Source organism: Phoxinus phoxinus (genome assembly GCF_949152265.1).
Source record: "Phoxinus phoxinus genome assembly, chromosome: 25".
In the NCBI taxonomy this organism is placed as follows: Eukaryota; Metazoa; Chordata; class Actinopteri; order Cypriniformes; family Leuciscidae; genus Phoxinus; species Phoxinus phoxinus.
Genome location: NC_136900.1, coordinates 17,227,173 through 17,242,717, shown reverse-complemented (window position 1 = coordinate 17,242,717; position 15,545 = coordinate 17,227,173). Strand labels below are relative to the sequence as shown.

The 15,545-nt window shown below is 35.3% G+C and overlaps 2 protein-coding genes across 7 annotated transcripts; one reads left to right on the top strand and one right to left on the bottom strand.

The window, feature by feature from the left end:
* Positions 1-142: 142 nt before the first annotated feature.
* glsl (glutaminase like) lies at positions 143-12,694 on the bottom strand. 6 transcript variants are annotated; one of them, XM_079602875.1, is made up of 23 exons: positions 12,567-12,694; positions 11,221-11,276; positions 11,024-11,140; positions 10,498-10,598; positions 8,617-8,684; positions 6,844-6,937; positions 5,567-5,696; positions 5,405-5,471; positions 5,218-5,330; positions 4,998-5,127; positions 4,774-4,841; positions 4,205-4,368; positions 4,042-4,100; positions 3,929-3,973; positions 3,786-3,844; positions 3,626-3,692; positions 3,487-3,537; positions 3,238-3,414; positions 1,974-2,105; positions 1,457-1,549; positions 1,278-1,339; positions 1,014-1,154; positions 143-917 (listed from the first exon to the last, which is right to left on the bottom strand). In XM_079602875.1, the coding sequence occupies exons 3-23, from the start codon at positions 11,068-11,070 to the stop codon at positions 821-823; spliced, it is 1,965 nt and encodes a 654-aa protein (XP_079459001.1). In that variant the 5' UTR covers positions 11,071-11,140; positions 11,221-11,276; positions 12,567-12,694; the 3' UTR covers positions 143-820. The 6 variants fall into 6 exon arrangements, 5 of the variants coding, with proteins under 5 accessions (XP_079459001.1, XP_079459005.1, XP_079459002.1 ...); XM_079602879.1 differs by having other exon boundaries at positions 10,498-10,591; positions 12,567-12,636; XM_079602876.1 differs by having other exon boundaries at positions 12,561-12,635.
* cUnh15orf40 (chromosome Un C15orf40 homolog) lies at positions 11,889-14,516 on the top strand. The gene is made up of 4 exons (XM_079602880.1): positions 11,889-12,176; positions 12,383-12,500; positions 12,584-12,711; positions 12,800-14,516. Exons 1-4 carry the CDS (start codon positions 12,036-12,038, stop codon positions 12,890-12,892), a joined length of 480 nt encoding a protein of 159 aa, XP_079459006.1. The 5' UTR covers positions 11,889-12,035; the 3' UTR covers positions 12,893-14,516.
* The last annotated feature ends 1,029 nt before the right edge of the window (positions 14,517-15,545 follow it).

The following is a 15,545-nucleotide window of genomic DNA, read 5'->3' as shown; positions in this document are numbered from 1 at the left end:
AGTTCACAGTGCATTTACTAATGTTAACAAATACAACTTTTTATTTTAATAATGGATAAGTAAATGTTGACATTAACAAAGATTAATAAATGCTGTAAAAGTAGATATATATCAAGATATATATCAAATTACATAGATATATATGTAATTTATTCCCGTGGTGGCAAAATTGAAATTTTAAACAGCAGTCTTTAGTGTCACATGTCCTTTAGATATCCGTCTAATATGTTGATTCCATATTATTATCAATGTTGAAAACAGTTTATTATTTCTGCTTAATATTTCTGTGAAAACTGTGATACACAACTGTTTAAAAGTTTGGGAAAGAAAAAGAAAAGAAGAAATAAATACAGTAAATGCATACTTTTATTCAGCAAGGATGCATTATATCGACCAAACAAACAAAAGCACGACTATTTTCAACATTGATAAAACAAGTAACAGCTTGCCCCAACCATTAGGAAAATACCCTTAACAATTCAACTGTGTTCAATTGTTTATCCAACAGTTACAGCAAAAACATGATGACACTGGAATTTGTGCAGATGCATTCATAATGTTTGAGTGTTGAATCAGTAAACACATGCTGCTGCAGAATTTATTGGGAAAACAAGGTTTCAGTCTCTTTCAATAGTCTAATTCCTTATAAGCAGAGAGTTTATCTGGGACTGTTGCCAGCGAAATACAGACTTTTCCATCCAAGCCTTTGCTGCTCTTTATAACCTCCTCTTCAATCTAAATATAATCCGTATCTGCATGTGTATCTCGAATGTAAATATCAATTCTAAATGAATCCACCCAATGAGTTACTCATTTTTAATCATAAACTCTCTTCATAATCTGTGTATTTCTTCAGACACTGGATGGCAGGGTCTTGATTGCATCTCATGGCCTCCTGTAATGCGTTGTTACCCCACCTGTGAACATCGACACAGCGTAGATTAGTCCCGGTGGCTGGTAAATGCTGTGGCTGTGAAAGTCGTGTGGGATATGACTATTATCACACAAGTTACCTGTCAATGAGTGTGCAGTTTGCACCTGCGTTCTCCACCAGGAACTTGATGACATCCAGTCGGCCCTCAGAAGCTGCGACATGCAGCGCTGACCGGCCATCATAATCCACAGCATTCACATCTGCTCCTGACAGAAGGTACCTATGAAAGAAGAATCAATTATTTTCAGTATAGTTCACTATTAACAAACTTAATTCAAATATACATTTTTAGCATTAACATGAGATCCCCCTGCTACTCCATATCATATCTTGGTGATCCTACCTTCGCAGAGACACCATGTCCCCTCTGTAAGCAGCTAAGAGTACATTCATGATTTGGTATCCCTGTATTTCAAGACAAAAAATATTTATTTACCTCCATATCCCCCATCACTGTCAAGAATTTACATCAATGATTTAAATACAATTCTGTAAGCTAAAAATAAAAATCATTAACCAGACCTCTGACTCCACCTTCCACTGTCTGTAACCCAGCACCTGTCTGAAGGGAGTCCTGATGTCAAAACTGTGCAGCTGGAAGGTTGAAACCAGATCCTTTGACAAAACAGACAATAAATAGTCGCCATTTTCTCAAGACCAGACCCTTTTTTCAATAGACAATAGGCTTAGTTTGTCAGTGGGCTAGTCAGAGGCTGGTATTAGGGGGAAAGGGATTATTGTATAAGAGAATCTGATTGGCTATACATTTATAGAGCAGGATGAGTCATCAAAATCTTTGGTCTGAGAAAAACAAAATTCTAAATTCATATATCTGCTAAAAGTAAATTTCATTAGAATTTAGGAGTACACTAATAAAAGCAAATAAACAGACTAAATGCCACAAAACTCTAAAAAGGGACTACAGTATATGGTAGTGGTAATAACTTTTTAATGCCTTAATGGCATTTTTCTGGTAAAATCGAACTAAACAAGCTTGCTACGGTACATACAAATGTTGTATATTGATCCAGTACCTTACCTCGCAGAAATGGACACCCCTCCAGGAATTTCCATTGCAGTCCAGCCCAGGTGACCAGCACACGAGTCCCAGAACTCCAGGAACCACGATCAGCACAACACCAGACTGACTGGACTTGGCAGGCACGGACGTCTGTATTGTGGGATGATATTGAATGCAAATATATTATCAAACCTAAATTTTGCTTCAAATCCTCACCAGTTTACCATTGTGAAATATGCTAATTATCCCAGAATTTACTCAACCTCAAGCCATCCTAGGTGTATATGACTTTCTTCTTTCAGCCAAACACAATTGGAGTTGTATTTTTAAAAAAAATAGCCTGGCTTTGTAATGGGAGTGAATGGTACCATTTTTTTGAAGCCCAAAAAAGTGCATCCATCCATTATAAAAGTAATCCACATGGCTCCAGGGGGTTAATATAGGCCTTCTGATGCAAAGCGATGAGTTTTTGTAAGACAATATCCATATTTATAACTTATAAACTGTGTTCACTAGCTTCCGGTAACGTCTATCTGCACGTTCACGAGAGATGCGTGCATGTAAGCTTAGGTGAGAGTAAACGCCTCTCGCGGTTCAAACAAATAGGGCTGTGCAACAAACTCAAGCTCCTCTGACATTTCTCTTTAAAAACAAAAGTTGTTTATAAAAAAACATGTTTATTTTTCTTACAAAAATGCATAGCTTCAGAAGGCCTTTATTAACCCCCTGGAGCCATATGGATTACTTTTATGATGGATGGATGCGCTTTCTTGGGCTTTTGGGCATCATAAAGCTTGGAAGAGCCAGGATATTATTTAATATGACTCCGATTTTGTTTGACTTAAAGATGAAAGTCATATACATCTAGCCTAGGATGGCTTGAGGGTGAGTATATTGTGGGATAATTTTGATTTGTGTGAGAACTAACCCTTTAAAGTGACAATATAAAGCAATTTGGACTGTCTCCATTAGAGGGCAGTAGGGGAGTACATAACTCTTACAGACATTGTTTAATTCATGGACACCTCCACTGATGTTCATTACTGACCATTGTTACCATTATTGCTAATTAACGTGGCAGGGTTGGGGCCGTTTTAATTAGTTAATTAGTTTAATTTGATGAAAGTGTAAGCAAATTTAATTACTGTCTTAAACTATTCTCTTAGAGATGTGGGAGTAAATTTAAACTGCATTTCGGTGGAAATGAAACTGAGCTGATGCTAAGCCTGCAATACATCACACAAATATGACTCATTATATACCAGCTTAGTCACAAACTCACCCTGAAATGAAATGTTCTGGAATAATCATTCATTCCAGCCACCTGCATCATGGAAAGTGCACTGCGGACAGCTTGGGGGGACATCACTTGGTCACATGACAGGGGGCACAGACCTCCGTTAGCCAGGGTTGCGGCCAATGCCGCGCCGGACTCGCAGGTGACTTCTGTCGATAAACACTAAGATATATGCACAATTAAAATTTAATCATGTAGTCTTCCTTTTCAAGAATATAATGTCAATCTGAATACCTGTAACAGTAAATCCAGTGTAGAATTGATCCCCACACCTTCCGGAAAGCACTGGAACGCATGGTTTAGTTATTAAAAACAGATGAGTTTTGCGATGTAGAAACAAAATTGATCGTACGAGGAATTATCCAGGACTTACTTTCTTTTCTTGCAAGTAAAATGAAAGAGCGTGGAGACGGATGATGTCTTTTCGCAAGGTTTGATAACTGCAATGGCAACGCTGACAGTTGAAATTAACACCAACAAATAAACACAAGACAGCACAGAAAGAAAAAAAAATCGATTTCTCATAGAAATACCTGGTGCAGTTTAGGTTTGCATGCTCTTTGTTGCACAGTCTTCTGATGATATTCAAAACCTGCGTGAGAATGGTTTGCTTGAAAGATTGCTTTATGCCTTTTTTTTATTAAATGTAGCTGGCTGATGTAAAAGTTAAGCTTACAGACTCGTACTTTTCTTCTTCATCAGTGACTTGTGTGGTTGCCAGCTGTTTTAGGACAAAAAAAAAGTCAATAAAAGTAAGTTTTTTTTACTTTTATAAACAAGCATTGTTACCTGTAATAAAGAAGTGCAGATAATGGCTCCTGTCTCAACCAGCGGACTATGAGGAACACCTGCAAACAAGTGTACTGCATGTAATGAAGCTTAAAAATCTTTGAACTGAACATCAACATAAATCAAGGTAATGGAATATGTGGAATGTACTGGGTGAACTTACCTTGCTTGGTCAGGGTAAATGGAGACTCATATTTGGAATATTCCTCCATTCCAACAAATCTGTGCACGTAGTCGGATCCTTGCTGGTCCACCGCGAGGCCGTATATGAGAGGCCAGGATATCTCTCCCAGAATGCAAGGTTCAGCCCAGTCTCCTAAGGAAAGTCTTGAGTCCAAAAACAACTGCATCTCATTTAAACTTCAACAGGCAAACTGAACTCATAACATTACATTTGAGTATTAAAAAAAGAAAATGTATACGGTATAGTTGAAATTGTATATATTTGTGTTACAATATAATAAACTACAGTTGAACATTCAATTCTTACTTGTAGCTTTGGTTAAGATAAATTCAACCAAGAAATTATAAATATTTGTTAAAAATACTAACTATATCATGATAATGATTATATCAGAAGTTTACGTTTTTTTAAGGTTTTTAATAAGTAGTTTATGCTCACCAAAGATGTGTTTATTTGATAAAAAATGAACAGTAAAATCAGAAATATTGCACAATATTATTACAATTTTAAAAAAAAGTTTTCTATTTTCTTATATTTTAAGATGATACCTCTGCCCATCCACAGTACAAACTGAAATGCCCCATTTTGTGTTGCTCTGTCTTACGTCTTCTTTCTCCTGTTCACAAATAAACAGGATATGAGTCACATTGTGATATTTTTCATGAAAAAAAAAACAATCAATTAGAAAAGAACTTGTGCACTTTAAAGTCTTCTTTGCACACCAGACCGTTCTATAAAAAGAACAACAACAGCGTAAACGGATTTGACGCACCTTCACAGGGGACAGTTGTTTGCATTTAATAAACAGCTTTTGTGTTTCCTCTGCAAAGGTAGAGAAATCTGGAATGACAAATCTTCCCTGCAATGCCTTCAGGATGAAAGACACAATGCCCGTCACGCACCTGCAAGATGTTCAGAAATGAAGCATTAGCAGCACAAAAGATTAGGGGTGTTTTTTGACATGATTTGACTATTGGTCTGTTCTGTCTGGCCTGTGAAAAGTGTTCCTGTCAACAGATCCATCTGCTTCCTGTAGCTTCCGCATCAGACTGTAGCAGTCTTTAATCCGCGGGTCTGTTCGGATGATTCCTGAGCTCCACAGGGCCTGTCAATGTACATGCCGACATGACATCCTGCACTTTTGAATTTTACCCGATATTAATGTTGCTTCTCAAGTACCTCAAAAAACTGATTGCAGTTGACTCTTTCCCCAGAGGCGAAACTATCAAAGAGCACATCAGCAGCCCTTTTGGAAAACAATGTGTTGTGTATAGTCAGTCAATATACGTACTGTATGGCTAGTAGCTTGTGAAGCATGTTAAGCGAATGCTTGAGACTCACACTTTTTTCTTAAAATGACCTTGATGGGTTTCTGGTCGGCCCAAGTGTGGCCATGCTTGGCTGGCTTGAAGTTTGTCCTGCTGTGGTACTGTCCGTTCTGTGCCTCCGTTGCTTATAAAAGTTGGCTTGCCTAGTGAAAATAATGGGAAATTTATTAGAGCGGAAAAATGAATCCAGACAGTACTTGCTAGGCAACTATATGTAGAGTACCGTTCAAAAGTGTGGGGTGTTTTTATTCAATTTAAAGAAGTCTCTTATTCTGCATTTATTTGATCAAATATACAGTAATATTGTGAAATATTATCATAATTTTAAATTACTGTTCTCCTTTATAATATAATTTAAAATGTAATTTGATGAAAAGCTGATTTTTTTTATCATAATTAATTACTTCAGTTTTCAGTGTCACATTATCCTTCAGAAATCATTATAATATGCTGATTTCATGCTCAAAAAATATTTCTTATTATTATCAATGTTTGAAACAGTTCTTTCAGGATTATTTGAGGAATAGGAGGTCAAAATAACCTTTTACGACATTGTAAATGTCTTTACCGTTCCTTGATGTATTCATTCTTAAAGTATTAAAACCCCCACTTTTGAATGGTATAGCGTACATAAAATAGTACATAAAGAAAATAAAACAATTATGGCTTCAATTATATTGTATATTATTATGTAATATAATAAATGTTTATATTTATATAACCAATTGTGCTTTGGTAATATAATGTCATATGTCATTTAAAAGACATATTTTCATGATTAAGACTAAATGTGTGTAAGCCAGCTACTGTGCAGTGAGTGGTAAGGCAGCAATTAAATCACAATTTATAATGCAAATAGATGTATAAATGAAGACCAATCACAATTCAGCATGCAAATATAACAATGGCACCATTGTTTTAGAATGCCACATGTTATTTCAAAGTCAATTAAAAGTCATTTGGAGATTTTCACACTTTAACCTTCCATTGTTTTTTTTATAAAATTATTTAAAAAAATTATACTGAAGTTATCTACAAAACAATGTTTGAATGGAGTCCATACGTCAAGCAGGGCATGCCCAATTAATTGCAGATATTTAGCACTTAAGGTTAGAAGTGTAGAACAAACACTAACCAGAATGTTTGAGAGCTGCTTCATGAGAGCTGTAATAATTACAACAAAAGGAAGCAAGTGCACAAAGGTACATAAAAGCAAAAGGGAATTGACAGGAGGCAGACATGTGTACCACTGAAGATAAGAGCACATATTGTTTTATTTTGCTTTTTCACCTGGAGAGCCTGGAGAGACGTAATTGACTGGCCTCTGGGATGGAAAGGTATTTCTTGGCACAGATTGTGGAATGTTCCCTGTGGATTTTGTTTCCTAGTAACATAAAAAAACATGAATTGAGAGCTTCATAGGAAAAATGTACTATATATAGACTATTTTATATTAGCATCAAGCAAACAGTCAGCATTTGTGTGCATTATTTTCTTCTTGAGCGAGAACTAGCTTTTATATGGGCCTAGACTTAATGATGAATTAGCTTGTTTTACACTTTTTGAAGCCTGATGAAATACATGCAACATGATGCTGGTGCCAGACGTGTCTTTGAAGTCTAACTAATTGCAGGTGTTTAGGTTTGCGGGGAAACATATTGAGACATATTACTCTCTCATGTCAGCATGCTAGCTAACAAATTTTAGCCTCAAGCTGTAACAACGTCTACAGGGCAGGGATTTTATTACAGGTGAGCTACATGCTAACTTTTTGACGTTGTACAGACATGCTACACTAATCAGCACAGAACATTTGCCTTTAAATGTTAAGCACACTGGAATTAATGGAATATTCGGGATTCAAAACAAGTTAAGCTCATTCAAACACATTTGTGGAATAATGTTAAATACCACGAAAATGTATTTCGACATATGGCTAACAGTGGGGCACTTACAATGGAAGTGAATGGGGCAGTTTGTAAACATTCAAATGCTCACCGTTTCAATATTACAGCCACATGATGTAACCAATACCCTTGTGAAAAGTAAGTGCACTTAATTGTATAGAAAGTCCACTTGTAGTGTAGGCAATTTAAGTATACTAGCCTACTTAAAGAGAGGCACTTTCATGAAGTACACTTTTAAACACTGCACTTTGTAAAAATATCAAATTAAAAGTTTTACTTTAAAGTAGGCCTACATTTTAAATCATTGAATAACCTTTTGTTGTGCTTTGAAGAAGTACACTTAATTTGATGTGCTGACTAACATACTAAAGCACATGTAAAATACTTGATTATAATTTTAACTGTACTGTTTTTTTAGTGTTAAATAGTTTAAAATGTTCTAAATTACAACATCATTACAAATGTGTAATTAAAAATATATTTAAATACATGACATACACATTTCTATAGAAATTACATTAAAATATATTAGTTTACCTGTACGGTTGAATGTCGGTATTCAACACTAAACCATATTTCAAATGAGTAATTATGAAATTACATATAAAGATGTACTTATGTCCTAATCCAGCTAATTTCAGCTAAAAGTCCAGCTAATTGCATTTAATTCATTGCAATTCATATGCAATTAAGTGTCTAAAAATTACATTCAGCCAGCAGTTAAGTTAAACCCTATTTAAGTTAAACCCCACCAGCTCAAGTTTATACATAATAATTAATTTAAGCGCTTTTATAATATTATGGGCTGCACATTTCTGCTTTAAAAAATGGCCCCATTCACTTCCATTGTAAGTACCTCACCACTTAAATGTTTTTTTGTCAAAATATATATATTTTAATAATCAACATTATACCATTTGACCTTAACTTTGAACCTGGGATATTCCTTTAAATCAGAACATCTCTTTTGCAAACGTCAGCTGAATGAGTCTCGTTTGTTTTAGAAAGCAGTAAAACAGCACATTAGCACAGGTGTATTGAAATGTCCCTGGCCTAAGTCTTTTTAATAATGCTGGTCATAGTTTCCGCCTCCAGGTTTGTTTTATAGTTTATGAGTGGGTGTGGTTATGAGAGCAATACAGGTCTCAGCACGTACCTTAGACGCAGTAAACTTCACAGGGTCTGCGTTCCTGTCTGTGAGGGCATCTGTCATCTCTCCATTCTCTGGGGGTAAAAGAATAAGAACCCAGGATCAGAAAAATCCTCCTTTGCTGAATCTTGAGAGAGGTTTAAAGATTAAGATTAGTGCTTATTTGTGAGTGCGAGATTTAAAAAGGATTTTCCAAGTTGAAAACCACTAAGCATTGCCTCAGCAAAGAATGTATATGAGGCTATTTTAGAATCTAGGACACCAAGTTTCTTGCGAGTTTAAGACATTGTTTGTGTTGTGTTGTCCTCTCAGTCCAAAACCTCAGCAAATCCCACACAATAACTCTCTTTGAAAGCTAAAACATATGAAACCATGGTGCTGTGGATATAGGATGTAATTTGTCTATTTTTACTCTCAATCTTTCTCCCAAAAAACAAGAAATCGTAAAGGGATAGTTCGCCAAAAAATGAAAATATTTTTTCCTTTATTTTGTTCCAAACCAGTATGACTTTCGTTCTTGTGCAAGACACATAAAAATATATTTGTATCGATAAAATAAAAGTCAATGGGATACAGAGTTGTTTTGGACCCCATTAACTTTCATTTTACAGACAACAACATTGTTCAAAATATCTTCTTTTGTGTTCCGCAGAAGATAGACATGCTGTCAAAACAGTGATTTCCATTTTTTGTTTCTGAGTAAACTATGCCTTTAATAAACATACAAACGTACAGGATGGCCACAGCAATTTTAATAAATGATGTAAAAGATATTTGCAACAACAGTATTTGTAAGGGCTCTTCAGCCATCCTCACCTCAGGAAGTTGAGTTTGTGCCCAGCTAGGGTGGCACATGCCAGACAAAAGTTATGCAGACAGTGCTTCCACCCCTTAGGGTGAAACTAGAAACTAACTTATGTGTTTCTTTTAAAGGAAACCCACATAACATAAATATGGTTTACAAAACAATGTGAATGTGCTCCAGGAGTTTTACTCCTTGCTACAAGCCTTTGCTACATGATTTTCTGTAAGTAAACCATATATATAGTGGAAATGCTGTAGAAATTAATATAGAAACTCAACTGTTTGTAAAATGGCTGTATTCATTGCTTGTGTGATTTAAGTAAAGAACAAGCTAAGTTTCAGTGCACTTATAATTCATTCATTAGCTTTCTGAGGACATTTGAGTGATTAAAATAAAAAATAAAAAAAGCTGCTTGACCAAATTGATGCACCTCTTGATGGAAATAACATCACAACATTTATTTCCATCCATTTTTGGGCAAGATCTTGTTATTGACAGTCAAGCACTATGTAAAGTCTCCTCCAGCACATCCCAAAGACTTCCAATGAATTTAAGGTCTGGAGGTGCAGATTCATGAGTGAAAATTATATTATACTTTCTCCCAACCATTCTTTCACAATTTGAGCCTGCTCAATCTTGACATTGTCACACTCTTAGTTAGAAGTTAGAAGAACTGTTGCCAAACATGTTAGACAATAATCACTGCAATTACGATCCAAGCATTGACTCGAAGCGACTTTTTTTTTTGGGCGGGCCGTGTCTGCCACATCACTTTCCCCCAGAACACACCCACTGCCTTTGCACATTTTTATGGCCCAGATGTTGACCACAAGCCTGGTTAAATGATAACGTCTGCAGTAATGTCCCATTAATTTGGCCTATAGTTTCAGAAGCTCTCTCACACTGATCTTGGAGTTTTCCTGCTAATGTGAGATCAGTGTCGCAGAGTGGTAATACTTGGGATTTTGGCAGTGACCCATGATCAAAATGAATACAAACACTTTCCCACACTGTCACTGTCAGTGGAAATCACCAAAGTCACGGCATCTAAATGACACTGTTACAGCAATTCGTTTTTGTACCTCTTGTCTCGTCCTCCTTGTTTGGCTCCAGCAGTTTGTTGCCATCCAGGCCTCCGTAGCGCTTTCTCCATTTACGTCTGAGAGACGGTGTTCTCTGAAAACTTGAAAAACTTTTTATACTATGTGCTCACTATGTGTTTCTAAGCATATGTCTCATTTCGAGTACGGATTAAAAAAAGTTAGAAGTTCAAGTGTTTTCTTGACAGCTTGCCTTTGGGCACAGTAAACATCAGTAAACTACATTCATATATAATTCCCACACAGGATTTTGTGATGTACACTGAAGACCTTGGGATCAAAGCAAGCGAGTCTGTGTAAAGACAAGTCTAGTCATGAAAAGAAACATCTGACACAGTTATCCATTGTCAGCTCAACTCAAAGCTGTGTCTGAGTGCTTGATGAGAGAATATATTTTGTACTTTATTTTACTTGAATTAGTTAAAGCACTCAGGGCTAAACTGAATGGAAAGGACTCAAACTTTACGCTTCTAAAACATAATCTCTGTATGTTAAAAACAGTTCTTACCACAGATAGGGATTTTCCTCTGCTTCGTGGCTTAAGCTGTTCTCCATGTTGAAACTTCCCTTTGTGGCAAAATCAACCAGAGTTTTAAGAAATCCAAATGGTGTGTTTGTCTAGCACCTGGAGACAAAGATGAGTCTCTTTGACAGCTGTGCATACAGTCAGACAAAGTGTTTGCGCCAGTCTCAGTGTGAACAGACCGTTTTTAGCTGGATGAAAATAGGAGGAACTAATCTGCATCTTGGAGGAGGGATCTCTGGAAAGGAATACTTTGTAAATAATAGGAGAACAAAATAGACAAGAAAAACAAAATACTACTAAAGAACAACAGAATTATTATTATTATTAATAACAATAATCAATAATCATCATCATTATTTTTATTATTATTAAAATCAGCACTACTACTAACCATCGTTATTTAATAACATGCATTATAATATATATTATAAGAATTTAATTGTAATATTATATTATTATATTACATTAATGATGCTAATAAAATCAGCACTACTTATAATAGTTCTTTATTTAATGATATTTTTATTATTATTATTATTATTATATTTAGCAAATACTAAAATCACTACTACTAATATCAGTTATTTATTTAATAATACTCTTATATTAATTATTATAAAATATGTAAATATATTTTATTTTATTTATTTGTATTATTACTACTACTACTACTACATCTAACAATGCAACAAAATACTACTAATATTAATTATTTATGTAATTATATTTGTGTAAGAGTATAATATATTATATATAATCAATTATTTTCGTGTGTGTGTGTGTGTCTGATATATGTAATTTATGCCAGCAGATGAAATATCTGCTCAAACACTGCAGCAACAAAACTGCACACTGTTCTGCGCATTTGGCGCGCATATTTGACGCTCTAAACGTAAATGTATGTGTTGTTGACATGCGCGCGACCTGCAAACTGCTATCATCACAAGAAACTCATGCTGGTCACTCTCACTCAAGAGATTATGTCTTTTAGCTCATGCAGTCGCAAATTCTCGGTTTTGTTCGAATATCTTTTTTCCCACTCGTACACTCCTCCTCATCGTGCAGTCAGACGCGTTTGACGCGGAAACTCACACTTTACTCGCAATACAACACGATGCCTAAAAAGGACAAGACGGTATGAGTATGACTCATATACAATGGAATCTTCATGAATATGAATATTGTGTTGTGATTACAATCCAAAATGTGATTACAAATGGCTCTTGGCCTTAATATGAGTCAAGTTAACTTTAATTTTGTCATTACGTAGTACAATGATTTTCTGACTGTCAATTAAAGAGATTAATTTTGTAACTAAGTTAAAACTGTATTCCCATTTAGAGCAAAAGCAACCCCAAACCACCAGAGACACCTCCAGGCCCAGTAACTAAAGTTAAAGACGGGACAATTGCAATAGCAATACATGCTAAACCCGGGGCCAAACAAAACGCAATCACCGGTAGACTATAATAAATATATAATTAAAGAAATAGCTCTTATCTATGAGGAGTCCATGCACCACAACCGTTGTTTTTGTGGCAGATGTGTCCGAGGAGGCGGTGGGTGTCGCCATTGCTGCTCCCCCGACAGACGGAGAGGCCAACGCGGAACTGGTGCGATATTTATCCAAAGTCCTGGAGCTGAAGAAGAGTCAAGTATCATTAGATAAGGTCAGTATATAGTGTATTTAAATGTGTTCTGCCCAATATGCAGAATGAGACATTATTAATTATTAATATGGTTTCAATTGCATCATAGGGCTCTAAATCCAGAGAAAAGGTTATCAAGGTGACTGCAGAAATCAGCCAGGAGGAAATCCTGAAGAAACTGAGGACAGAGGCTAGTGGTTGATATACTGCAATGGTTTGTTTGCTTTAAAGGGATAGTTCACCCAAAAATTACAATTCTGTCATCATTTACTCACCCTCATGTTGTTCCGAAACTGTATGAATTTATTTCTTCTGCTGAACACAAAAGATATTCTGAAGAATGTCAGATTATCAGAAACCAAACAGTTGATGGGCCCCATTACTTCCATATTATGGAAAAAATACTATGGAGGTAAATGGCTCATCAACTGTTTGATTGCTCCTATTCTTCTAAATATCTTTACATTTACATTTTTAGGTGAGCTATCCCTTTAAACCACGTATTCCAGGATATCCTTATTCCAAGAAAGAAAGAAGAACAGTCACATTTTCTACGTGCATTTTAAAACCGTGCAATATTATATTTAGCCTTGGTTTTTGTTCAATAAAATGTAATGTTATTTTTTGTGTATTTACCATTTTTAATTATTTTGTGTGTAATAAGGATGCTATGCTGGGGATGTTGAATGCAGTGCAAACATGTTTGTAAGGAAATTATGTTCTTATTTTTTATTATAGTATTTACATAACAAAAAGGCTCAGAAATAAGAATATTTGGTAACACTTTACAACATGCTAGTTAATACATTGGCTAATGTTAACAAATGAACCCTATTGTAAAGTGTTACCGAATTTTTTTACTAGTTCAAGTTTTAGCTACTTGCCCTGCCAACATCACCCTTGCACAAATAAAAAGGATACATTTTATTTTTTACAACATTTTTTATGTCATAAAGTATATTTTTCCATTTAATATTTAAAAGAGGTAAATAGTACAGTCCATAAGAAATTCATGGAGGTTTTGCACACTGCAGTGGATATTTCTTTAATGGCATTAAAGTTCAGGACAATTATCCAGCTCCTGCCTTTTTTTAAAGACCACAGCTGCGCCTGAAGCCCTCCACCAGTGACAAATGTGTTCATTAAGAAGAAACCTAATGAGTATAGTTATCAGACATTCGCTAAGAGCCCATCAATGAATATTAAAGATTCTTAGAGTCTTAATTTCGGCATTTTTTTATTCAGTTTAAATCCTATGTGGGATCATTTTGGACATCAAGAATGTGTTCCTAGTCATTATACTATACAAAAGTGTCACACACAGACAGACATATCAGTGCAATTCAAACTCTTTCTGCATCTCATCATCCGTGTGCTTCACGCATGCATGAAAAGCAAGCAAAGATTTTTGATACAAATTTAAAATTAGAAATGAGACGCATATGGTTTTGATTACTTATTGAAGTTCATTACAAAGTGAACATGCGAACACTATTTTTCTTTTACTAAGTGACATTTGAGGCATCCCTCTATTAGAGGATCCAGGAGGACTGAAACATGTTTACATTTAATCACGCCACCGTAGCTCTGCTTCTTCCTACATTCATTATTCTTGCAATATAACCTCTCCATAAATGGAAATCTCTGGTTATTTGCCTGTTTCCCAGAGCTCGTTCTGTAATAAACCGATATTGCATAGGCCTTATGAAATGTAAACAAATTCATTTTCATCTATAAATGTTATGACTTGTTCAATTAAAAATTAGTTGTCAGAAATATCCTTACACTTGTTATACAATAAAATAACACATAGAAGTAGGTCTTGCATTAAAATGTTTGTTTGTTTTGTGAATAACTAGAAAAGGTTACTGAGACCTGAAATATTAAATTCTGCTCTAGTTTATCTAGCTTTAATCAGTGATGGGTAAAAAGTAATTCATTAAAGGAGAACTCCGGTCAATTTTAACATTGAGCTCAATTTTTAGTAAATTTGGAGTGCTGTCAATACAGAGAACAACGACAAAAATCGGTGTTGCCTACACTGTGTTATCCTATTTTTAAAATTTGCACCCTATGTATTGACTTGAATGGGGCATGTTTTAAACCTGCTTTTATCCTCTTAACATCCTTAATGTTTCATTACAAGTGCCCAGCCATGTTGAGTGATTCCTTAAGAGTGAACACGAGTGAATCTGACTGCAGTAGATGTGAAAGATATGAATAAAAATTATGTTATATCAGCCAGCGCAAATACCTGTATTTAGTTCCTGTTTTCGGTCGAAGTCCAAAGTAGTCGATTGTCGAGTTCACGCGCATAGGTTTAGTTACTATGATCACGCGCGTGAACTCGACAATCGACTACTTTGGACTTCCACCGAAAACAGGAACTAAATACAGGTATTTGCGCTGGCTGATATAACATCATTTTTATTCATATTTTTCGCATCTACTGCAGTCAGATTCACTCGTGTTCACTCTTAAGGAATCACTCAACATGGCTGGGCACTTGTAATGACACATCAAATATGTTAAGAGGATAAAAGCAGGTTTAAAACTTGCCCCATTCAAGTCAATAGGGTGCAAATTTTAAAAATAGGATAACACAGTGTAGGCAACACCGATTTTTGTCGTTGTTCTCTGTATTGACAGCACTCCAAATTTACTAAAAATTGAGCTCAATGTTAAAATTGACCGGAGTTCTCCTTTAATAACATATTCAACATTGTAATTAGATTACTAATTACTCTCTCTAAAAAGTATTACATTACGTTACTTATTACTTTCTAAATCCCACATCAACCTTGAGCAGTTGAACAATACAAGAATAGACATGAAACTGCTATTTTAATTCTTTC